This window comes from Lagenorhynchus albirostris, chromosome 5, assembly GCF_949774975.1.
Source record: "Lagenorhynchus albirostris chromosome 5, mLagAlb1.1, whole genome shotgun sequence".
In the NCBI taxonomy this organism is placed as follows: Eukaryota; Metazoa; Chordata; class Mammalia; order Artiodactyla; family Delphinidae; genus Lagenorhynchus; species Lagenorhynchus albirostris.
Window position 1 is genome coordinate 145,293,262 of NC_083099.1, and position 23,643 is coordinate 145,316,904.

The 23,643-nt window shown below is 57.3% G+C and overlaps 3 protein-coding genes across 17 annotated transcripts in view; 1 reads left to right on the forward strand and 2 right to left on the reverse strand.

Moving 5' to 3' along the window:
• The window catches only part of MCM3AP (minichromosome maintenance complex component 3 associated protein), a 43,664-nt gene extending 43,142 nt beyond the window's left edge, over positions 1-522 (reverse strand). For 2 of the 3 annotated variants that reach the window (XM_060151127.1, XM_060151126.1), the window contains exon 1: positions 416-522. The gene's annotated coding sequence lies outside the window, so the exon portion shown is untranslated. The remainder of the gene's footprint in view (positions 1-415) is intronic. The other variant, XM_060151128.1, reaches the window with a different exon arrangement.
• On the forward strand, positions 523-5,626 carry YBEY (ybeY metalloendoribonuclease). Of its 3 annotated transcripts, none has more exons than XM_060151142.1 (5): positions 523-552; positions 886-1,116; positions 2,113-2,241; positions 3,474-3,542; positions 4,579-5,626. In XM_060151142.1, the coding sequence occupies exons 2-5, from the start codon at positions 907-909 to the stop codon at positions 4,663-4,665; spliced, it is 495 nt and encodes a 164-aa protein (XP_060007125.1). In that variant the 5' UTR covers positions 523-552; positions 886-906; the 3' UTR covers positions 4,666-5,626. The 3 variants fall into 3 exon arrangements, with proteins under 3 accessions (XP_060007125.1, XP_060007126.1, XP_060007124.1); XM_060151141.1 differs by lacking the exon at positions 523-552 and adding an exon at positions 587-764; XM_060151143.1 differs by lacking the exons at positions 523-552; positions 3,474-3,542 and adding an exon at positions 576-764.
• On the reverse strand, positions 2,270-21,732 carry C5H21orf58 (chromosome 5 C21orf58 homolog). 11 transcript variants are annotated; one of them, XM_060151132.1, is made up of 9 exons: positions 20,768-21,278; positions 19,396-19,469; positions 18,440-18,589; positions 15,073-15,184; positions 10,402-10,523; positions 9,802-9,855; positions 9,356-9,418; positions 5,479-5,577; positions 4,928-5,347 (listed from the first exon to the last, which is right to left on the reverse strand). In XM_060151132.1, the coding sequence occupies exons 1-9, from the start codon at positions 21,276-21,278 to the stop codon at positions 5,231-5,233; spliced, it is 1,302 nt and encodes a 433-aa protein (XP_060007115.1). In that variant the 3' UTR covers positions 4,928-5,230. The 11 variants fall into 11 exon arrangements, with proteins under 11 accessions (XP_060007119.1, XP_060007118.1, XP_060007115.1 ...); XM_060151138.1 differs by lacking the exon at positions 4,928-5,347 and adding an exon at positions 21,593-21,732 and having other exon boundaries at positions 5,437-8,700; positions 9,802-10,112; positions 20,768-20,828; XM_060151134.1 differs by lacking the exon at positions 5,479-5,577.
• Positions 21,733-23,643: the final 1,911 nt, after the last annotated feature.

Below are 23,643 nucleotides of genomic sequence, written 5' to 3' on the forward strand. Positions count from 1 at the left end.
AATACTCTTTCCAGACAAAGAAATAATTTGCGTTTTTACACGCGGGCGATTACCCCCAGGAGCTGGCTTGAAGAACAAGAGTGCTCACGCAGAGGCTGCCCCACCCCAGACCGCCGAGGGACAGGGGCACCGGTGCAGCGCAAGCCAAACCTCGGGCGGCGCGGTGGGTGGCCCCGCACCCGCTGTGTTCCCCCCCTAGCCCCCAGTGACCTCCCGGCGCCCCTGGCCCCGCGCCCCTGGCCCCCCCCGCCTCCGTTAGCGACACGGGCGCGGCGGCGGGAAAGGGGGAGACCTCCGCCCGCCCAGGCCCCGCGCCGCGCTCAACATCCGGCTCAGGGACGCCGCCGCCCGCCGTCCCACGGCCCCTTGGCGCCGGGCAGGAGCCGCCCGCAAGGACCGCGACAGCCAGACTCACCGTTTCACTGCGCGCAGCGAGCAGAAGGCTACGCGGCCCCACTTCCGGTCCGTCCCGCGCCTGGGCCCCGACGCGCTCGGATTCCGCTTTCTGGCCGGGCGGCGGCGTCCAGGCCCGGGCCCGCCGGCTTCCGCCCGGTAAGTTCCTCCTCCCCAAAGAGGGGCGGCGGGCGTTCCCCGCGGGCGGCCCGGAGCCGACGAGGCGCTCTCCGCCCCGCCCCCACTGTGCACTCCTTCACCGTTGGGCCCTTCCTCCCCGCTGCCCCGGTTTCCTAGTGGCTGTTGACGTCTGTCTGGCGCGCCTGACTCCACGGCGTGTACACGTCCTTCCGAGTTATGGCTTCCTTATGGTGAAAGGCACATTCCATGACGTTTTTCAACGAATTCCACCAAACAGGATGAATTGAGTGTGTGCGCGCGGGTGTTTCTGCAGAATTTAGGATGGCTTTCTGATTCGTCTGCCTCTTACAGGGCGCAGTGGCTCCGGCCGCGATGAGCTTGGTTGTGAGGAACCTGCAGCGGGCGGTGCCCCTGAGGCGGGCGCGGCTCCGCGAGAAGGTGCAGGCGGTGCGGAGAGCCCTGGGGGTGCAGAGGTTCGACCTGGGGGTCGTCTGTGTCGACAACAGAAAGATTCAGCAGATTAATAGAATCTACAGAGACAAAAATACCCCAACAGATGTGCTTTCCTTTCCATTTTACGAGGTAAAAGCTGTTTTCCTGTTCCTGTCGGGCCTACCTTCCTCTGTAAATCCCTGTTAATTATACCACAGACACGATTTTAAGTTTTACTTTGAAAAATTTCAAATACACACAAAATGAGAGAGTACCGTGTGACCATCCCCTATTGATCAGATCCTATCGCTGGAGGAGGGGAGGTGATTGCCCCCCTGACCCCACGTTCTGTATCAGTGAATTAGAGAGAAAGTGCTTCTGCAGTTTTAAGTGTGACTCAATAATGCGTATGTATAGACTGAAAACTTTTAAATAACTCTGAGAGTAAAAGGACAGAATTGGGTGACTATCTTAAACAAATCCGTGATATCAGGTCACTACCTATGTTATGTGAATGATCGATTCGAGGCTCCCCACACTGTTCGTAACAGCATAAACGGAGGCAGCCCTTTCGGAAGGCAATCTGGCAGTTTTCCTGAAGTAAATCTTGATTACTGTTTAATCCACTAGTGTCACACCTAAGGAAATAAATGGAAAGAAAATAAAATGTTCAATGTGTAACATAAAAATGTATTAAAGTATCTGCTTATCGTCTTCCCTGATAGGAAGTAAAAATATTAACACCCTAAATATCAAGCCATAGGTGACTGGCTTAGTGTGAACAGGCCTCAACTGAATGCACTGGTCTTTATGGTCTTTTTGTGGGAAAATGAGAAAGATTATTTGTTTAGGACAAAACAACAACTGGAAAAAACAGAAATGTAAGCTTGTATCGATGTGGTGATTTAGCTCCATAGAAGTTAGGCAGCTGGGTGGTTGTGCCTTAGGAAGGATGAAAGAAATGGAAGCTTCATTTGACAGGGTGGGAACATCTTCAGTCAGTCGTGTGCAGTGTCTCTGCCACAGTTCCCAACTTGTCTGCCTTGGGACTAGCGGCACAGGGTCTTTCGGGGTGAAATCTGTAGGCCTGTGGTCGGTTAGTGTTGTGAGGTCGAGTTCTCCAAATGTGTGTTTCCTCATTTTCAGAACCTGAAAGCAGGGGACATTCCGCAGCCTGAGTTTCCAGATGACTATAATTTAGGAGACATCTTCCTGGGAGTGGAGTATATCTTCCAGCACTGCAAAGAGAATGAAGATTACTATGACATCCTGACTGTAAGTGCTGAAATGACAGATCCTGATTGGCAAAGCAAAGGCTGATGTCCTCCATCCAGGCCATGAGAAGAGGTGGAGGCGACACGGGCATACACACCACCGTCCTCATGTAGGACAGAGGTTACTGGGGGAGACCCACAGGCAGGGGCAGCGCCCTCTCACCATCCCTCAGAGAGGAGAGCCTGGGCCGTGGGGTCTGCGTGCCCCATGGCACCGCTGGGTGAGGGGAGAGGACAGGGCGCATCTACGTGGATAACCGAAGGGGGAGCCCCAAAAGCGGCCTTGTTCTTAGCTTCACCTCTGGAGATCAGCAGGCTGTGCTGAGCCAGCTCGGACCTGCTGCGCGAGCTTCTTACCGAACTTTCCAAAGCAGGCAGGGTTCTGGCCTCCAGGACCTTCAGGTCTGTCTCCTCAGCTTGATGCCACGAAGGGCGGTGGGAGTGTTCTGGAAAGTGGTGTGTGATTGAGTCGTGTTTTAACGTTCCTGTGGGTTCAGTTGAGGTGTTTTCCTTTGGCCGAACAGCCACACCCTGAATTACCATCTTTGGGGAGCCTAGTGCTTCCGAGGCTTGAAGCAGAGCTTAGAGCTTCCCAGCGAGACGCCCTGTGCTCAGGCGTCAGGGTGCTGCCAGGAGGAGGGTGTGCTTTCTCCCTGGGAGTTGGGGCAACTGCAGCATAGACAGGACTAGTCAGCACAGGTCTCAGCTCTGGGATCTCTGTGGCCAGCAGCTGTGCACCCCTGGGGGCTCTGGGCTGGGGGGCAGTTGTGGACCTCTTCCACTCCCCCACACCTCCTGAGGATTCTCTTGCCCCCAGCGGAGGGCCAGCCCACACTCCTAGGGCCCTCATCCCCCGGCACAGGGCCAGGCCAAGCCACTGTCCTCCCAGCTGGTGCCCAGGTGCACGTTGGCACCTTCTAACAGCCCGGGGTACCTTCCCCCTTCCCCTGCCCTGGTCCTCCGTGTCTCCACAGCTACCCACCCGTCTGCCCCTTCCCCACCCCAGAGGAGGTCCTGATCTCCACATCCTGCCACGGGCCAGGCCTACTGCCGCTCCCCAGACCCCACCCCTGTGACCTCACCACCTGCCCACAGCCCTGCCTGGGCCTGGAGGAAGCTTCCTAACCTCCCACCAGGCATCCACTGAGCTCTCCCTGACTTCCTGCCCCTACTCCCTGGCTCATGGCTTGGTCCTGACCACCCCCTGAGGCAGCTTCTTAATTGTTCTGACAGGTGACTGCCACCCACGGGCTCTGTCACCTGCTGGGCTTCACACACAGCACGGAGGCCGAGTGGCAGAAGGTAGGAGCCATCCCCTGTCCCCAGCACACACACGGGGGGCATTGCAGCCTGAGGCCCCAGGAGCCGGGGCTGCACCACCTGCCCCTTGCAGTCAAGTATGAAAACCAAATGGAGAAGCGCAGTGAAATAAGGAACTTATAATGCCTGCTTTATAAAAAAGACTGTTTGTCTTAAATATTGGACGCTCTAAATGCTGTTAACTGCATTGTTTATTCACTGTTGAAAGAAAGGTCTGAGGAGAGACACTACATTCCATAAATTCTATAAAATTCAAATGGCTTAAAGTTAAAAACCTTTACAAGAGACAGCGTGATGGTATTTGTCAATGGAAACGGGATCTAGAGCGTGCGGGTGTCTGATCCAGACCTGTTAGGTAAAGTTCTGTTTCCTGGAAGGCTGCCAGTGTTTACTCTGTCTGTGAAGGTCTGTGTTGGTAGATGCACTGTATTGTGTTTTATTAACTCGAATTACATTTGTAATCAGATGGGTTCCCTGAACAGCATAGAAGAAAAGCATTTTTTCCTTAACGAGGTAGTCTCCGGGCAGTGGGCCCCTCCCCGGCCTTCCTAGGCTGCTGGGTCCACACGGGCCACACCCTGGCTCCCCCCCACCCCCCCGCCCAGCCCTGCTGTGGCCGCCTGGCTCCCCTGCTCAGCCCCACTGCTTCCCACACGCAGGCAGCATCTCAGGAAAGCCTCCAGCGGGCTTCCCACCAGCCTGCCCTTTCCCCGGGGGGCCGTCCTCACCCCCGCTCCCGTGCTTTCGGGGCCGGGCCACCCAGTCTGGCCCCTTCTCCTGCGACCCAGGCAGGCGCTCCTCTTCATGCATAGACCACCGCCCCAGCACCTGTTCCCAGCCCCCTGCTGGCTGCAGGGTTCACACGCCACCGGGCAGCACGTCGGTGCTCCCTGTGCACTGGGACCGCGGCCTGCCTTGGGCTGTGTGGGAGGCCCCGGCCCTCAGGGAGGGAACCCCAGGGCCCGAGGAGGCCAGGCCTCTGGGCCAATCTGGACCTGTTTCTGCCCCTTTCTTTCAGATGTACCAGAAGGAGAAGCAGGTTCTCGAGGAGCTGAGCAGGTACACAGGGACCAGGCTTCAGCCCCTGAGCAGGGACCTCTTCTGACCGAAGTGCTGCCGTGTGGAGGGAAAGTGGATCCCGCCCGCCCCGGGCCCCCGGGGTCAGGGCTCCCCGCGCGGAGGTCCCTGCTGGCCATTGCTGTCCTGTGGGGCTGCACAGGTGCCAGCCCTGGCAGGCGCTGAATTCCACGAGTGGAATTTGCCTCTTAAAACACGAGAGGAGGGCTTCCCTGGTGGCGCAGTGGTTGGGAGTCCGCCTGCCGATGCAGGGGACGCGGGTTCGTGCCCTGGTCCGGGAGGATCCCACATGCCGCGGAGCTGCTGGGCCCGTGAGCCGTGGCCGCTGAGCCTGCGCGTCCGGAGCCTGCGCTCCGCAACGGGAGAGCCCACAGCAGTGAGAGGCCCGCGTACCGCAAAAAACAAAAACAAAAACAAAAAACATGAGAGAAATTTCCACTCATTTCTTTGTTCAGGACACAGTAGGTGTGTTATTTTCAGTGTTGTAAATAAAATAGTTCCAAGTGCTCAGGATGCAGAGGTGGGGCGTGTCGGCCGCCTCCCCCCTGGGGCTCTGCCTTTGACAAAGAGGCATCTCCCACGTCTGCATCCCTTCAGGACAAATCAAGCAGCCCAGGTGGGCCTGCCCCCACTTCCTGTTGGAATCCTGCTGGATTCGGTCCCATGCAGTTCTCAGGAGCGCTGGGGCCTGGAGCCTTTGCTTGGTGCCTCTGCAAGGTGAGGGACAAGGCTGACCCTCGAGGTGGCCGCAGGGCCAGGCCTACCCACCGCAGGGCACCCTCAGCACGCCTCCTGCCGTCACCCACCCATACCCATCGGTCGCGGTCAGGCAGTTGCTCACAGACTGTGCTCGAGTCCATTGCCGTGGCCCCGGCATGGCAGAGCTCCGACTGCCATGTCCCATCCTCCTGTAGGAAAGCCTCCCTCCTGTCAGTATATCCTGCCGTGTGAATATGAAAATAAACCCAGGAGTTTACCCCAGAGCTTTATCCAGAGCTGTGCACAAGCTTCGGGCATCACGGGTGGAAGCAGATCTGGAAGGGGCGGGCGCCGAGCCAACCCGGGGCCTCCAAGCACTGACCACAGCGCCACAGACCCTCCAAGGAGCTCTGAACTGGTCATGGCGATAAAACACAGCCTCTCGGGGACCCTGAAACCCCAAGTACTATGATTCTAAGAATTTGGTTTCTCCCATAAATCGATCAGAAACATGAAAACGTGTTTCCCACTGGATTTGTGTCCTGAGCCTGGACTTTCCCTGGCTCTCGGGAACACGAGCCCTGTCATGTTCCTGAATCATTGGCCACGTGACCTATTTGTCGTCAGTTAAGCTCGTTCTCGGTTTAAAGTCTAACATGGCAAAGACCAAAGCTAACCCCACAAAGCTCTCCCCAGGCCTTTTTAAGGGACTGAAGGGGTCCTGAGACCCACTGGTCCTATCAGCGAGTATTTGGAGGTCACCACCTGCCATTGGAGCTGACCCTCCAGAACCTCTGGTCATGTCCGGAACACAGGCAGGTTTTCTCCTGGGCATGGGCCTGAGCAGAATTGCTGGGAGCTGGAGGCGGGAGGTCCAGCTTTATAGCTGATGCCTATGAGTGTTTCCCCAGGGCTGGATGGTTTGTCCCCACCAGCAGCCGTAGTAGTGGCCCCCAGGTCCTGCTACCTGGTGTCAGGTACCGAGCAACCTGCGTGTGCCCTGACCCTCTGCTTGGATGGTGTCCACATGTGCACTGTGGCCATCCTGCATTTCTCTTGTCACCAGTGACCGTCTCCATCGGCATCCCCTCCACCAGAAGGGTGACTGGTCAGGTCTTATTGCCCATTCTCTACTGGTTTTTCTTTTTTCTTATTAATTCTGGGGCGTTTTTATATATGGTTGAAAACATGCCTTGAATTTTAGTACAGAATACGACCTGAATCTGAGAGAAGGCCGCCCCACGGTCTGTCAGCAGCCGTGCCGTCTGCCCACCCCGCCCGGGCACGTGCTGTCACGTCCCAGAGCTTCCTGCAAACCCAGCATTGCCAGAGCAGGGCTCCTGCTCTGGGTGTCGCTGGCATCCCCAGCCCTTTACTGTCCTAAGTGTGTTCTAGATTCAGCTCCCAAGGCCGTGACGCCCTGGAGGTGCTGTGCCAGGTCCGCAGGCCGCTGAGCACGTGCAGCGCCTCTCGCTTCGTGTCCTCGACATCTTGCTGAGGGGACCCCCGGCAGCAGCCCCGCCAGGGTGCCAGGCATAGCTGGTCAAAGGAAGTTTTCTCCCAACACTTGCCACTAAGTGCCAGGAGCCAGTGCAGCCCCCACAGGCGGAGGTCAGGCCCACAAGACTGCCCCCCACTCTAGCCCAGGGGACCCACTGTCCAGCGCCGCCAGAAGCCAGGGCTTCCCACAGCCCCCGCCTCTGGTTCAGTAATTTGCTAGAATGGCCCACAGAACTCAGGGAGACACGGGTTTCTTACAAGGGACACAGATGGACAGCCAGATGGAGGCGTCCATAGGGTGACATCTGGGGGCTTATGTCCCCGTGGAGCTGGGGTGCACCCCCCAGATGTGTTCACCAGCCCCATCTTCTAGGGGTTTTGTGGAGGCTCTGCTAGGGTGGCGGGGCTTGATTAAATCGCTGGCCTCTGCTGATTGGCTCAGCCTCCAGCCCCTCCCCTCCCTGAGGCTGGGGGCGGGGCCTGAGTTCCAGCCTCTCATCAGGGCTGGCTTCTCCGGCGACGAGCCCCACCTGAAGCTGTCCAGCGCCCGAGTCACCTCGTTAGCACAGTCGCAGGAATCCAAAGGTTTTACGAGCTCTGTGCCAGGAACCAGGACAAAACCAGATGGCCATGTCGTCTCATGCTGCGGTATCGCGCCATGCCACCACCGTACTCCCGGCACCCGGGCCCCGGAACCCGCCTCCCCCACGCCCAGGGCCTGCTCAGACCTCTTCGGCTTCCCCGGTTGGCATGCCTCGGGGCGCTTTCCCGCCCGGGCCGTCCGCAGCAGTGACCGCCCCTCCTGCGCCCCCCAATGGTGGCCTTGCCGGGCTTTTCCCGGCACCGGACTCTCCCGGACTCAGGAACATGTTTCCTTCAACCCGGTTGGCCCAGCAAGGCCAGCTGTGCGGTCGTAGGAAACATGTATGTTGGTACCTGCCCCTGGCTCCTGACGTGGCGCTCCTCATAAATTCCCAAGTGACAGGAGCACCAGCAGCCCCTTTTGTCCTAATGAGGTGACTCTGGGCGGCTCCTGGGTGGAGGCTGGTCGCCGGGAAGACCGAGCCAGGATGAGACCCTTGGAGCTTACAGCGCCGCCCCACGCCCATTCTCCAGAGTAGGGAGGGGACTAGAGATGGAGGTGCCCGTGGATCAGGCCTGCGTGCAGCCCCCACAGCATAAGGCTCGGGGGGGCCAGGTCGGCAGACACAGCCGCATACCAGGAGGGTGACACACCCCACTCCACGGGGACACAGGTGGCAGCCTGGATTTGTGACTGAGCCCTTAACCCGTGGGATCCGACACCATCTCCCGGTGGGTGGTGTCAGAACTGGACTGTAGGACACCCATGCGGGGGTCACAGAGGACTGCTTGATGTGGGGAAACCCCACACATTTGGTGACGGAAGTGAAATGTTCTGTGTGAAAGTAAAGGACACTCACAGGTGAGAAAGACATAGGAGGGAAGGCGGGGCTTTCCTGACTTGGGAGGTAAACAAAACTGAGTTTTTCCAATTTACCAGACCATCCAAACATGGTGAACTTCTGTCCAATCTCTTCCCTCTATTGAATTAATAATTACGTTGAGAAATAAAACCAAAGGGAAAAGCCATGTTAGAAAACGTCAGACTGAATGGGAATTCCCTGGTGCCCATTCCCCGCCCCCCGCAGGCCGCAGTGCTGGGGGAGAAAGAAAGAAAGAAAACATCAACATGAAAATCAGGAAATCGGCTCAGACGTTTAACTGCATATTTAAGAAGACAGCGGCGTCTGTCGTCTGTCGAGACGAGCTGCACTCAGGCACGCAGGCCCTGGCCCTCTCCTCGCTGGGCAGCTGCACGGGGCCGAGGTCAGCCCAGGGGCGCCTGTGTGCAGCCAAAGGGCAATTCCAAGGCCATCTCGCTTCCTCTGACGACCCTTCTGGCAACTGCGAGGGTCCAAAGATGTAAGGCTGGAGCAGGGGTCCTGCTCGAGTGGAACTTGGGGAAAGAGACCATTTATCCCAAAAGGGGCCGATGAAAACACGCGTAATACTTGAAAATGACACTTGCGAGAAAATTATATTAAAGCAGCCAGGAAGCATAATTCCACCAGAGAAAATAAAAGAGGGGCAGAGAGTGGAGTAAAGGTAACTCGTCCCGTGGGGAGAATCCAGCCAGAGGCAGATGGAAGACAGCCCTGCCTCGGCCCAGCCTCCGGTGCTTGGCTTCAGGAGGAGAGGCTACGTGAGTGAACCGGCCTGCAGCTCTGCCCTCGCACAGACACACCAGGCACATGTCCTGCGGCTGCTCCCTTGCTGTGAGGAGCCGGGGCCTCTGCCCTGGGCCGCCGGGCACCACGAGTGTCACTCTGCTCGTGGCGATTCCCCCAGGAAGGTTCAAGGTTCAAGGTTCGTGTGGCTACCTCAGTCGACCTTTCCTCTCCTGGCTCCTGAGCCGTGTCTCCTCGTGACCCTCCCCGCCCCGCATCCAGGGCCGCGGCTGCCCACCCCCTGGGGGAGCACGAGGCCCTGCCGCTTACCCGAGCCCGCGGTGGGGTCACAGGCCTGGAGCCTGTGTGGGCAGGACGCCGTCGGACACAGCCCTAGAGGAAGGAGGGTGTCTCTGGACGCAGCTGGCTCACAGACACCACGCTCAGGTGGGTCTCGCCGCCAGGGCTCCGTGGGGGCCCTCACAGCCGGGCTTATACTGGGCCCTCCCCTGCTGGGCTGGACAAATGACCCAAGCCTCGGGCAGCTCCCCTGGGATGAGGGCATGGGGTCCACACCCAGCCGTGGCAGCTAGGACTGAGGCTGCCAGGGTTACCTCCCACCCCCGCCACACCCCTCCCTCGGGAGCTGGCAAGGCCTCCCCAGGCTCCTGCTGCAGCTACAGGCCTGACAGAGGGTGAGGAGGGCCGACCCAGGCCCTGGGGTCCTCCCGCCCCGCAGGCCCAGGAGGCTGGCCCGGAGCCCAGCCCGGACTTACGTGCCAAGGGCAGCCACTGAGGGACGGGCCACGTGCCACACGGTGGGCAGGAAGCTGGCAGCAGGAGGGAGGGCAGTGGCGGAGACCACCGGGGGCCACGTGGAGTAACCCGCTGGGGAGCCAGGAGTGGGGCTGGCCTGCAGCGGGGCTGGGGGCGCGTAGTGGTGATGGTGGCACACAGAGGGCGGCTTCTGCCTCTTGGCTCGCAGGACGGCGGGGCGAGCCCACTGCGGGTCCTCAGCATGACACACACCAGGGCGTTTCAGTGGGCCCCCGGCTGCTCCTGGGCTCCCCTCCCCTCCACGTGGTTCCTGACTCAGGATGGGGTCAGGGTCAGAGCAGCGGTGGGCAGGGGTCCAGGAGGGCAGGAGGGTGGGGGGCAGGCTCCAGCAGAGCTCATCGGGCTCAAGGGGGCCGCTGTCTGGGCCCTGAACTGGGCAACCCGTTCCTCATCTGGGTGGGACTGGGGGGCGCTTGGGAGCCTCAAGCTGGAGCACAGAGCTGGAGCCAGAAATGTGTTTTTCAGAGCTACAGAAGTGCGTGGATTTCCGGAGGAAGAGCCACCAGGTCCTCTGGTCTTGGTTTGGGTGTGGAGCCTACCTGTGGGGGGAGGCGCAGGGGGGCGGGCGCGAGTGCTGATGGGGGCAGGGCTCTGAGCATCAGGTTCTGCATGAGGATCTGGTGCATCTGTGCGCTCTGCATCAGCATCATCTCCACCATGTCTGAGGGAGGGCACGGAGGGCTGGGTCACGCACGGCCAGCCGCTGGTGACCGGGCCGCTCCTGGAACGGAGCGCAGGTGAAGCAGACACAGAGCTCTACGCGCAGGCGTGGAGGCCTGTGGGTCTGCGGGTCCCGGGCTGTGTGCTCAGACGCGTCCTTTTGAACCCTACTGACGGTGGAGCCTTCTTGCCACTGGATTCCTCTCGTCCGTCCGCTGGGCTGCGTGGTGGCCCCGACGGTATCCACGTGCTAATCCCCAGGACCTCTGAATGTGGTCTGATTTGGAAAAGGGTCTTTGCAGGTATGATAAGGATCTTGAGATGAAATCAGCCAGGGGAGCCCTAAACCCAAGGCCAGTGTCTTCCTGAGCGAGAGGCAGACGGAGCTCTGAGACAGAAGAGGAGGCAAGACGCAGAGGCGGCGGGCGGAGGCTGGAGGGGCGCCCGGAGCCCCAGGAGGTGGAGGGGCAGGAAGGCCCCTCCCCGGGACCTGCCGCACCTTGAGTTTGGAGCTCAGCCTCCAGACTGGGAGCAGACACAGTCCTGTCATTTTAGGCCACCGGCTTGTGGCGCTTTGTCGCAGCCACCCCAGGAAGCTAATATATTCACCAACTCGGGACACTAGGAAACGCTAATTTTGGTCAGTGTGGGACATAAATGTTGCTTCTTTCCACAGCAGCTAGGCCCTGGAAATTAGGTAGCCCTCCAGGCTCTGTTGGCCTCACCGAAGGAAAGCGAGCCTCTAAGGACCACTCAGACTCGCAGCCAAGCAGATGGGGCCTCCGGGCCTGGGCTGGGGCTCCCGCGCGCGCTTTGGAGCTGGGCTGCGGCAGACAGCCTCCCCCTCGGCCGCGCTCCCGGACCTCCCTGCAGGCGTGGACTTGCCAAGCCTCCACAATCACGCGGGCCAAGTCCTTAAAGCACGTCCTTCTCGCTGTATTACACACCCTGCTGGTTCTGCTTCTCGGCAGAGCCCTGACTGGCACAGATGGCGCAGGGCCAGGGGGCTCTGGGGAAGGGGCCAGAGCCAGACTGCAGTGCAGAAGCTGAGTCTGGCAGCCCCACAGGGAGCAAAGGCCCTTGAGGAGACCCACGTGGGTCGGGGCTTGGGAAGCCCCGCCCACAGTGAGCCCTCTGAGAGGGAGCCCTCCCCATCAGCCCCGCAGGGCCCCCCCGAGTAAAATCGAGCATGAAAAGATTAGTCGGCGGATGTGGGGGTAGAGAAGTGGACCCACATCTACAGCCTCACCACCAGGGCACACGTCAGTGCAGTGGGCAAACAGTCTTCAATAAAGGGCAGGGGGTCAAATAAAGGGCAGGGTATCCATGGCAAAAATAATAGCATTGATCCCTAATTCACAACACACACAAAAATCCATTGCAGGTGGATCGTACATCTAAATGTGAAAGGCAAACAGAGCCGCAGAAGAAAATACAGAAGAACGTCTTCCTGACCTTGACGGGTAAAGACTTCTTAAACAGGACATAAAAGGTACCAACCATAAAGAGTAAAGCCTGAAAAACTGAACTTCACTAAAATTAAGAACTTCTTTTTATCCAGAGACACACACTATGAAGAGAGTGGAAGGGCCACAAAAAGGACTTGCTGTTTGCAATACATATGTCAAAATGACCCATTTTTAGAATACATAAAGAATTCCTAGAAATCAATAAGAGAGGCAGAAAACCGGAAAAAAAATTGGGAAAATACTTGAATGGGAACTTCACAAAAAAGCATATTCAAGTGGCCAGAAATATATGAAAAGGTGAAGTGCAAATTAAAACCAGAGGAAGCTACCATGGCCTGCCCACCAGATTGGTGAAAATGAAAAATTCTGAAAACATCAAGTGTTGGTAAGTTGCTGTGGGCAACCGAAATTCTCCTCCCCTCCCGTGGGGTGCACATGGGTCCAGGCACTTTGGAAAACTGTCTGGCAGTATTTCCTAAGCAGGCATCCCATCCCCGGGTGTGTGCCCCACAGACACGAGCACGTCCATTCACCAGAAGGCACGCAGAGAAGCACTGCAGCAACAGCCCAGCTGCGCAGAAACGGAACGCCCAACCCCCTAAATGGGCCCACAGTCTGAGGGACTGAATAGCATGGTGGCTAAAGAATGGCCCCAGCGATGCCCACATCCTGATCCCAGAACCTGCGAATGTGTTCCATTACACATGGAAAGGGACTTGCAGATGTGACGAAGTTAAGAATCTTGAGATGGGATGGAAGTGACCGGAGTCTCCGCCCACGGACGAAGGGATAAGTAAAATGGGGTCCAGCCACACAGTGGGCTATTACTCAGCCTTAAAAAGGCAGGATGCTCTGACACAGGCTACAACATGGATGAACCTTGAGGACATTATGCTCGGTGACATAAGCCAGACACACAAAGACAAATACTGTGTGCTTCCGCTCTTATGAGGCATGTAGCCCAATCAAAATCAAGAAGGTGGAACACAGACTGGTGGGCGCAAGGGGCTGGGGGAGGGGGATGGGAAGCTGTTCACTGGGGCAGAGTTTCAGTTTTATACGACGGAAAATTCTAAAGATCTGTTGCACAACAATGTTGAATATAGTTAGCACGACTTAAACATGGTTACGATGGCCAACTTTATGCTACGTGTTTTTTACCACAATTTTTTAAATTAACTTTTGTTAAAAAGGATCTTCAGATAGGGAGATTATCTTGGATTATCCGGGTGGTCCCCATGTTATCACGGGGTCCTTAGAAAGTGTTGGGAGAAAATAACTATCAACCTACACTTGAATATCCAGCAAAACTAGTGTTTAAGAACAAGGGGAAACAAAAAAAAAGTGAACACTAAGGCAGCTTCAAAAGCCTGTCCTGCAGGACCTTGTAAAAGACTTGTTCCCAGGTGATAGGAAGGGATTCCAGGAGGACAGTCTGAGATACAATAAAGGGTGAGTTAATTCAAATGTATTTGCTGTATGACGTTATACCAGTGTCTTTTCTGTGAAGTTTTCCAAAAAGGTAGAACTGACATGGAGAGCAGTCGCAGGGAGTGGGGTGGAGTGGAGCTCCAGAAGCCGCGTATCTACTTCATAGGAAGCAGCCCAGCAGTTCTCCAAAGGGGTTGTTGTAGTACATTGGAGAGTCCCTATTTTTACATTCAAATATTTGATCCACTTGGAATTTGTTTTGGTATAATGAGTGGGGTAAGGAACGTGACTTGACTTTTCTGAATAACTAGCTACTGACTGTTTCATTTTTACCAGTGATTTTAAATGCACTTTTTAAAGGCACACAGACACTTGTGCGCACCTGCGCGCGCGCGCATGCGCGCGCGCGCGCACACACACACACACACACACACGCACAGGGTATGCTGGGTTCACCTCTAGAGCCTGACAGTCACTAAAGTTCATCTGGAAAAACCAAGGAGGGTGGTGAGGAGAGACCAGCGGGCTGTCCTCTCTGCACCTCCAGGCCACCTTCCTGTGTGTCACGGTGAGAACGGTCCCCCTGGGGAGCTGCAGGCCGCCATGGACCAGGCCTGACATGTAGCACGTACACAGTGGTGCTACAGTGCCGGCGACAGAGTTGAGAACACTCATCAGGTGATTCTACACACAAGTCTGCCTCGGACTCTCAATACCTCCCATCGTCAGGAAAACGCAAACTACAACCCCAGCGACCGACTACCACCCCTGCTAACACGGCTGCCCGCACCACATGCAGGTGAGGGTGTCAAGGAACTGGACCTCTCACATGTAGCAGTTTTAAGCACACACCTGCCATGATTCAGCCGTCCCAGTCCTAGATGTTTACCCAGGAGAAATAAAAATGTACATCCAGACTCAGACGTGAGTGTCCATGGAGCTTTTGTGGTGATAACAAAAACTAGAAACGACCCAAGTGTTCATCGACAGGTGAAAGGATAGCAAACCAGTCCATCCACACAATGTAAGGTCACTGGGCAATTTCAAGGAGCCATGGTTTGCTACGCCCAACAAGAGCGATGAGTCTGAAAACAGTGCCACTGAGTGAAAGAAGCCACACAGGAAAGAGTGCATACTGTGTGATTCCACTCATACAAAAATCTAGGAGACGCAAACTGATGCAGAGTGACAAAGCAGGTAGGACGGCGGGAAAAGGTGCCTGAGGTGATGCCGTATGTTCACTGCCTTGATTTAGTGATGGGTTCACAGGTGTGTACAGGTGTCAATACTATCAAATTGTACACTTTAACAGTGTGCAATTTATTTTATGTCACCTCAATAGAGCTGTTCTAAAATTCAAGTATTTAAAAGTTACTTAAAGAGAAAAAGCAGTTTAACCAAGGGTTTTTTGAAGCTAATCACTGGATGAGTTGGGCTGGAACACAGTTCTTTCAAATCTGAGTCCAAGCTTCTTCCGTCAGGGATATCCATCAGTAAGGATTTTTCAAAGTGAAATTATTTTCATGTTGGTAAATACAAAGCTTCAGTTGAGTAGTCAAAAGCTGGCCCTAAAAGACTACCTGGCTTACAAAACTATTTTTTCAGTAGAGAATTGCATAAACCCTGACAACATTCATTATGAACACTTACCTTCCTTGACACTTCCAGACTGCTGAGTGGGGAAGGCCTGGGGAGGGGGGATCTGTGCGATGAGTGGCTGCTGAGGCAGCTGCTGGATGATGGTGGTGGGAGGTGGGGGTGCCTAGAAGAGCCAGACGACCCATTACCTGAATGTGCCCCGGGAACAGTGACCTACAGAACCACCCACCACCCATCCACCCACCATCCACCCATCAATCCATCCATCCAACATCCACCCACTGTCCACCCATCAATCCATCCCCCATCCATCCATCCATCCATCCATTCATCCACCATCCACCCATCAATCCATCCATCCAACATCCACACACCATCCATCCATCCACACCATCCATGCCCCCATCCATCCATCCATTCATCCACCCACCATCCACCCATCAATCCATCCCCCCATCCATCCATCCATCCATCCATCCATCATCTATCCACCCACCATTCATCCACCATCCATCCATCCATCCATCCACCCATCCATCCATCCATTCATCCACCATCCATCCATCCATTCATCCACCATCCACCCATCAATCCATCCATCCAACATCCACACACCATCCATCCATCCACACCATCCATGCCCCCATCCATCCATCCATTCATCCACCCACCATCCACCCATCAATCCATCCCCCCATCCATCCATCCATCCATCCATCCATCATCTATCCACCCACCATTCATCCACCATCCATCCATCCATCCATCCACCCATCCATCCATCCATTCATCCACCATCCATCCATCCATTCATCCACCATCCACCCATCAATCCATCCATCCAACATCCACACACCATCCATCCATCCACCATCCATCCCCCCATCCAACCATCCATCCATCCATCCATCCATCCACTATCCATCCACCCACCATTCATCTACCATCCATCCACCCATCCACCCATCCATCCATCCACCATCCATCCATCCATCAATACACCCATCCAGGGGCTTCCCTGGTGGTGCAGTGGTTGAGAATCTGCCTGCCAATGCAGGGGACACGGGTTTGAGCCCTGGTCTGGGAAGATCCCACATGCCACGGAGCAACTAGGCCCATGAGCCACAACTACTGAGCCTGCGCATCTAGAGCCTGTGCTCCGCAACGAGAGGCCGCGACAGTGAGAGGCCCGCGTACTGCAGTGAAAAGCGGCCCCTACTCGCCGCAACTAGAGAAAGCCCTCGCACAGAAACGAAGACCCAACACAGCCAAAAATAAATAAATAAATAAATAAATTAAATTAACAAAAAATACACTCATCCATCCACCAGCCATCCATGGGGGACTTTAAATGAGAAACCCTAGAGGTTAAACAGATGGCTGAATAGATAAATATTTGAGTCTGGGTATCACTTAGGACATGGAATGTTATGGGCTGAATGTTTGTTCCCCCACAAATTCACATATTGAAGCCCTAACCTCCAAAGTGACTACATTTGGAGATAAGGCCTATGAGGAGGTGATAAAGGGAACGAGGTCGTAAGAGTGGGGCTCTAGTCTGATAGGGCTGGTGTCCTTGTAAGAAGAGAAAGAGACACCAGAAGCTGTCTGCCTCGTGAGGATACAGTGAGAAGGCGGCCACCCACCAGCCAGGAGAGCACGCTCACGAGAACTGCATTGGCCGGCACCTTCATCTGGGACGTCCAGCCTCCAGATGGTGAGAAGGTAAACGTCTGATGTTTAAGTGCCCAGACTGTGCTATTTTGTAGTGGAGCCCAAGCTGAGTAAGACATGGCGTTTTTCATGTTTCCCACGTTTCCTGGATTTAGTGGGCTAAACTCATCCCTGCTTCCATTGACTCTGCTTTAATAGAGGCATCCAAGGATCTTGGCATGGAAATACCCTCTGGCTTCCCTCCTGAGTTAAAATAAACGCACAAAAATTTGGGGCGCACACCAGGCGTTGATTTCTATTTTAATCCCCTGCCCTGTCCCTTCTCTCTCAGTTCACGGAAAGGATGGCATGGACCAGGGTTGGCAAACTTCCTGTAAAGGGCTGGACAGTGTATTGTTCCCGCTTTGTGGCCACATGGCTTTAGTTGTAACTGCTCACCTCTGCCTTTGTAGCTGGAAAGCAGCCCCAGACATGTAAGCACTTATGAACCCTGAGATGTGTGTTTCATATCATTTTCATGTGTTACAAACTATCATTCTTCTCCTGATTCTTTCCCAAACATTTAAAGGTGTACCACCCCTCTCAGTTCACAGGTCCTACTGACACAGGTGGCAGCCAGCTTTGGCCTGTAGCCACAGTCGGCCACCCCCCACAGGCCACCCCCCGCCCTGCACAGACCAGCAGGCAGTCACAGCGGTGGTGCTCTCGCGGCAGAGGGGACCTCCTACCCCAGAGTCTCTGGGACATTCATCCTAGCCACCAAGGCCCCTGCCTGCTCTCGTGGTGTCATTGGGGCTGAGACTGAAACACCCAAGCATGACTGGGCCTGAGGAACTGCAGTAAGTATGCGCACGTTGGGACTGGGGGAGCCTCCTGAACCTACACCCTCACCCCACCATCCCTGGGGCAAAGGGGGCTCTGGGGGCTCTGCTGGCATGCCCCTTCCCTCTCCGTTCCCTCCACGTGGGCTGCCAGGTCCCCTCCCAGAGGATAAATGCCCTCCAGGTCACGGACCCAGCCTGTGGGCACCACCAACCTCCCTGGCCAGCCGATCCAGAACCTTCTCAACTTGGCCCCGCCCACCTCCTGCCTGGTCTTCTCCTCATGCACTCAACCCCCGAGGCCGCAGCCCGCCAGGCCCCAGCTGCCACCCCTCCTTGCTCTGGGCATCCAGCTGCCCCCGATACGATCCCTTTTGCTTAAGAAAGTCAGAGCTGCTTTCCGTCGCTTGTAACCCAGGATGCTGAATGCAGGCGTGAGGCTCTCAGAAGTGGAACAGTCTTCCACCTTTTACAATTCTGCCCTGGAGACTAGGGGCTAAGCTCCCCCAGTCATTACGAAGTTTGGGAAAGGAGCTGACACACTTCTTCCCCAAATTCAGGCCCTCCTGATACTGAAACCTCCTAATACTTCTGCTCCTAGCGCAAAGGTTAGGACGTGGGGCGGAGCTGGGACCCCAGCCTCTCATCTGTAATGAGATAAGCACCCCCTACCCCCAGCCAGTTCTCAGGGCACCTGTGAGGCCTGATGACACACATTAGCCCCGACACAGCCAGACACGGAATGCAGCCACGGCCGCCGCTCAGCCCACGGCCCCTTCCGCGCACTTCCCTAAGGTGCTGAAAGAGGCGAGAGACGGAGGTGTGGAGACACCGCCATCCCTGCTTAGGTGAGAGGTCTCTGGGGGCATGGCACCCTCCCTGCATTGGTTCTGCCCCCCAGATTCACCGCGAGGAAGACTTACTGGGTGTTGGGTGATCTGCGGTGGGGCCGGGGAGACAGCGGGGTGGACACCCACAGGGGGCACCTCTGGGGGCAGCACTGACCCACGGGCTCCTCCGTCCAGCCCCCTCCAGGCGCGGGCCCGGGAGACCTCTTCCAGGAGGTGCTGTTCCTGTAACGCCAAAGCAGAGCCCGTGCTTGGAGGCAGGGAGCTGTGACAGCCAGAGCGGGCTGGCGTGTCCCAGGCCCTCACCCCGCCTGGCACGACAGCGCCAGCTCACAGGCGTGTGGCCCCCGCAGTGGGGGAGCGGCCCCAGGACCACCTGCTACCCCCGTGCACCAGGCTCCCTCCCACCCCACCCGGGCGCATGATCAGATGGTAGGCCCAGGGCGCAGCTGGGTCGGAGTTGGAGCCAGGCCCTGGAGGCAAAGCCTGAAGGCCCTTGCCTGGTGCACACGGGAGAAATTGACCCCGAATGACTTTTTCCAGCCTATAGAGGATATTCTGTCTCTCCAGCATGCTTCCAGGTCGACTTCACCACAAAGCGGTGAGTTTATCACAACTATCGTTTGGACCCGAACGCACCCCTTCCCATGGTCATTCCCTGCTGCTGGTGCCTCTGGTTTGGACGAAGCCCTGGTCATCTTGGAATCCCACTTCCAGGGGAACCAGACCCTTCACGCGGCACTTCCACCTCTGATCATGCGCAAACAGAGCAGTTTTTTTCAGCTAACAGCCCCCTGTGAGAGCCCAGCCTACAGGTGAGTTCTCCTCTCTCCCTGGAGTCTGTGATCGGGGATGACGCCCCTCAGCTGCTCACGGCCCATCAGCTGTCCGCCCCCAAGTCACAAACGGCAGAACCAGCACGGGTTCCAGAAGGGCCCCCACCTCCACTGGCCCGTGTTTGCTCTGAGCTCAGGCCGCAGTCTCAGCTGCAGAGAGCTCGGGCCAAGGCTCCCTGTGGCCACGTGGCCTACCCAGAGTCTCTGCAGAAGGTCCTTCCTCATCCTCAGAGCGCTCCGCAGGGCGGCCTCTGGCCCGTCCTCATTTCCTGGAGGGAAGCGCGTGCTTCAGGGCTCAGCACTGCAGACCCCGGCAGCTCCCACTCCGGGACCTGCACGCCTGTCCCAGAGAAGGAGGGAGGTGCCTGGGGACGGAGCTTGGGGGGCTGCCCTGTGGGGATTACGTGGGCAATGGTGGGGGGCATGCGGGGAGCTCAGTCTCTCAGGGGGGTCTATCTTACTCCTGGACAGGAGCCAGAAGTTGCAGAGTGAGGATTTCCCCTGGGGCCCGAGCACCACGTTGCTCCTGCACCTTTGCCGGGAAGTCCCGCGGGCTCCACGGGGCGCGGTGAGGGGAAGGAGGCCCTCACGGGATGGGGCTGAGAGCCCAGCCTCCCATCACCTGGAGCCACCCCGCAGCCCCAAGCTGCCTGGAGGCTGGCGTGTTCCACGGAGCCTCAGGGAACGGTTCCTGCAGCGTCCTGGACACCATGCCTCTGGTGGTCCCTGAGCTCCTTTCCTCTGGGTGTACGGGCCTGCCCCTCCCCCCAGGCCTGCCGCCTCCCCCTAGAGCTGGCGATGCCCGGGCTGCCTGTCCTCTGGGGTCCCCACTCCCCCTCCAGGAGTCCCCACTTCCCTGGCCCATTTGTACTGTTCCATGTTCTGAGCTTGTCCTTGGTCATGTGACCTGGTTTGGGATTTTTTTCTATCTGGATTTGGGCCCTGGGCTCTGTCTGCTGCACTTGGGAGCTGCCTGGAACCCCCGCAGCCCAAGGGGCTACGCCACATAGTAAAGAACAAGCAGTGTCTCCCCAGCACCTTGCCTAGATGTCCCTGAGCCCGGAGCCCGTCACCAGGGAAAGCAGTCCTTGCCCTGGGTCCTGTGGCCTAAGCATCTGACCGCCAGCCAGGCTGGGGACGACGGGGCGTCTGGTCTGGGCGCCCGAGGATGCGCAGGCCGACACGGGTGGGGTAGGCCCTCCACACCCACCGCACAGCGAGCGCAGGGCGACATGGTCTGATGCAGGTGTGGCCACTTGCGATCCAAGCTGGGCAGCCTGGGCTGCTTATCTAACCTCTCTGTGCCTCTAGCGCTCAACTGTGGAACAGGAATGATGAACGTGCCCTCCTGGGTATGCAGGCTGGATGTGATACGATATGAGGGGTGTGTGTGTGTGTGTGTGTGTGTGTGTGTGTGTGTGTGTGTGTGTGTGTGTGTGTGTGTGTGTGTGTGTGTGTCTGTGTCTGTGTGTGTCTGTGTCTGTGTGTCTGTGTCTGTGTGTCTGTGTGTGTGTGTGTGTAGGTTGTTCCGGGGCCTGCGCAGCGTCAGGCAGGCCGGGGCTCTTACCGGGCGTGAGCTGGGGGTCCTCAGAATCCACTTCCACATCCTCGTGCTCTTGCTTCAGCTTCTGTGAGGAGAAGAGAGCAGAGCGAGGACCATGCTCCAGGCGCGGGCTCAGTGTGGGGGCCAGGCCGGGCACGAGCGCCCAGACAGACGGGCTGGGAGCAGGAAGAGTGTGAGGGGGCTGCGGGGCAGGGAGCCAGGTGGGACCCTGAGGCCACACTCGCCATACAGTGCACACACACTCCCCCTTGAAACCCACAGGCCCTTGCAGGAGGCTACCTGAAGAGCCTGACCAGGCCGGCTCTGTGTCCTGACCACCGGACTGCCCCACTGAGCCCTGGGCTGAGCAGCTACTGTCGGGGCCAGTTCTGGGGTGAGCCCTGCTGCCGCTCTGGGCAGCCGTCGGGGGCAGAGGGACAGAGCAGGCAGGTGAGGTGGGGGGAGCCGTGAGGACCCCGCAGACCCTCGGAGGAGGAGAAGGGGGCCGGCCTGAGGGCATCCACCGGCCGCCCATCCCAGGCCCGGCCGAGACGCCGCGCCCTGAAACTCGGAAGCTGGGAGGCCCCGAGGGGGAGAATCAGGGCGCCCTGGCGGTGCTCCAGCCCGTGGGTGCAGGCCTGCCTCCTGGCTGCAGAAACTGCCAGGAGAACCTACGTGGTTCTGTACAAACAAAGAAGAAAAGCCAAGGAACCACAGCTCTTCGCTACGAGGCTAAAAGCGCTGAAAGGGTCTTGCTTTGGAAGTGGGCTCGTTCCAGGTATAATCTTACCTTTCAAAGCTGTGCTTCTGTAACAAGCTGCTAAAAACACGAGTGCCCAGCTGCCTTACCTTCTCCAGGAGTTTCAGGGTCAGCCGGGTCAACCGATCTGCCACCGAGGAGTCCAGCATCCCGGGGCCACAGGAGGGGACGCCACGGGCCCGCCCCTCCCCGTCTCAGTTCCCTCTGGAAGAACCGCTCAGCCGGAGAGAAGCAGCCCAGCCCTGGGGCCACTGAAAGAATCCCACGCGGGCTCGGTTTGCCTTCTGGCCTCTGCGGCCAGAGAAGAGCGTGTGTGTGTGGGGCACACGCCCTGGACACACAGTGTCGGGCATCGCCATGGTGGTTGCTAGGAGCCGCAGACATGGCGAGGCCCGGTTGCCAGGTTTCCACTGAGAGTCCTTCCCAGGCCCCGCCTGTCCCCATGCAGGGGTTACCAGTAAACACTGCTGATCCCCAGGTGTAGCCAGGCGGGGCTCCTTGGGAAGGAAAAAGTGGGCAGCAGCTGGGGCCCGAGGGGTAGAGTGCAGCCCTGGCGGGGAGGACAGAGCCCAGAGGATGGGGTGGGGAGGGGCACGGCATCCACCCCCCACGCACCACGGGGGCCTGCCACCCCTGCCCTCAGTCTGTTATGGCCTCCAGGAGGCCAGCAAGCCCCTGGCCTTTCCTAGGGATCCTCCCAGCCAGACGGGAGTAAAGGCCAGAACACTGGAAGACAGGGTGCGACCACCACCTCCCTGCAGACTTCAGGAAACTGCGTGGCACCAGGGAGCTGGCCAACGAGGTGCCTGGGGGCTTCTGGGTGGGAGCTCAAGGTGGGCTCACCCCACAGGCACCCAGCTGGCATCTCAGAGGACACGGGGCCACCCCGAGGCACCACCCCTCAGGGTGGATGTGATTCCAGCAGGGGGACTGCCCAGCCGGGACCCATGCCCAGAGAGGGGCAGGGGCACCTGGGAGGCGGACCATCGGTGGGTGACCCACCTGCCCAGCAGAGGGCATGTCCACAGGGCTGGCATGGGGAGGGGGTGTGATGGGAGGGGAGGGGGTGAGCCCATCAAGGGAAGACTTTTCTAAATGATGCTTCATTTCAATGCTTCCCAGGAAGGGCAGCTTTGAGTAGTATTGTATTTTGTTTTATATTGTATCAATACCTACTGTATCGGGCATTTTGTAGGGTGTCCCTCTACTATTGGGATTTGTTTGATGATTTCTCACAATTGGACTGGGGTTATGGGTTTTTGGGAGGAAGACCACAGAGGCAAAAGGCCCTTCTCATCACGTCCCTTCCAGGGTGTGTGCCGTCAACATGACCTACACTGTGGACGATGACCTTAGTTACCTCGTGGACGTGTGTCTATCAGGTTTCACCACTGCACAGCTACTATTTCTCTCTCCCTTTCCACACTGTCTTCTTCAGGAGGAAGTAGCTATGCACAGCCCATACATAAGGAGTGGGGGGTTGTGTTTCCCTCCTTGAAGGTGAGTATCTACATATCTGGACAGCTGTTTAATTGTTAAAAATACGTTAAGAGTCAGATCCAACATTTCAGAATATCTAGAATAGCCATGGAAATGATTCTGGGGTTCCTCGGAACACAGTTTGAAAACCACTGGCCAAAGCAGCGTGGGCAAACACGTGGGCCCCCCACAAAGTTTTAGAGGTACTGCAACATGTAAAGGTTGAGAGATTCAGGCATAGATCTGAGTCTCTGACTGCTCCTGGGAAATCTGATCCTGTGGTCTGCTAGTGTTGCCTGCCTACCCCTGGTCTTAGGAGGCCACCGCCTCGTGTCTGTGAGCCAAGACTGCAAGCATCACTCACCACACAGGGCTATGGTCTGACACAGGAGGAGGTTGAACTTCCAGGGCTCCCTGAAGATTTGTGTAAGTTGCGGTTGCTTAGACTCACACGTTCACACAGGTTGAAAGGTGAGCTTGTGTCAGTAAAGTCACTACAGCACGTTCGTGGAGGAGCATAGTTACTGGCACTCAGTCTCAGAGAGCAGACAGGGGGCACACGGCCCGCACACAGACCCTACTGCACTGAAGGCACAGGAGTGAAGGAAACACGGAACCTGCAGCGTGTTCGCCAGACACCCCTGCACGTTAACCCGCAGCA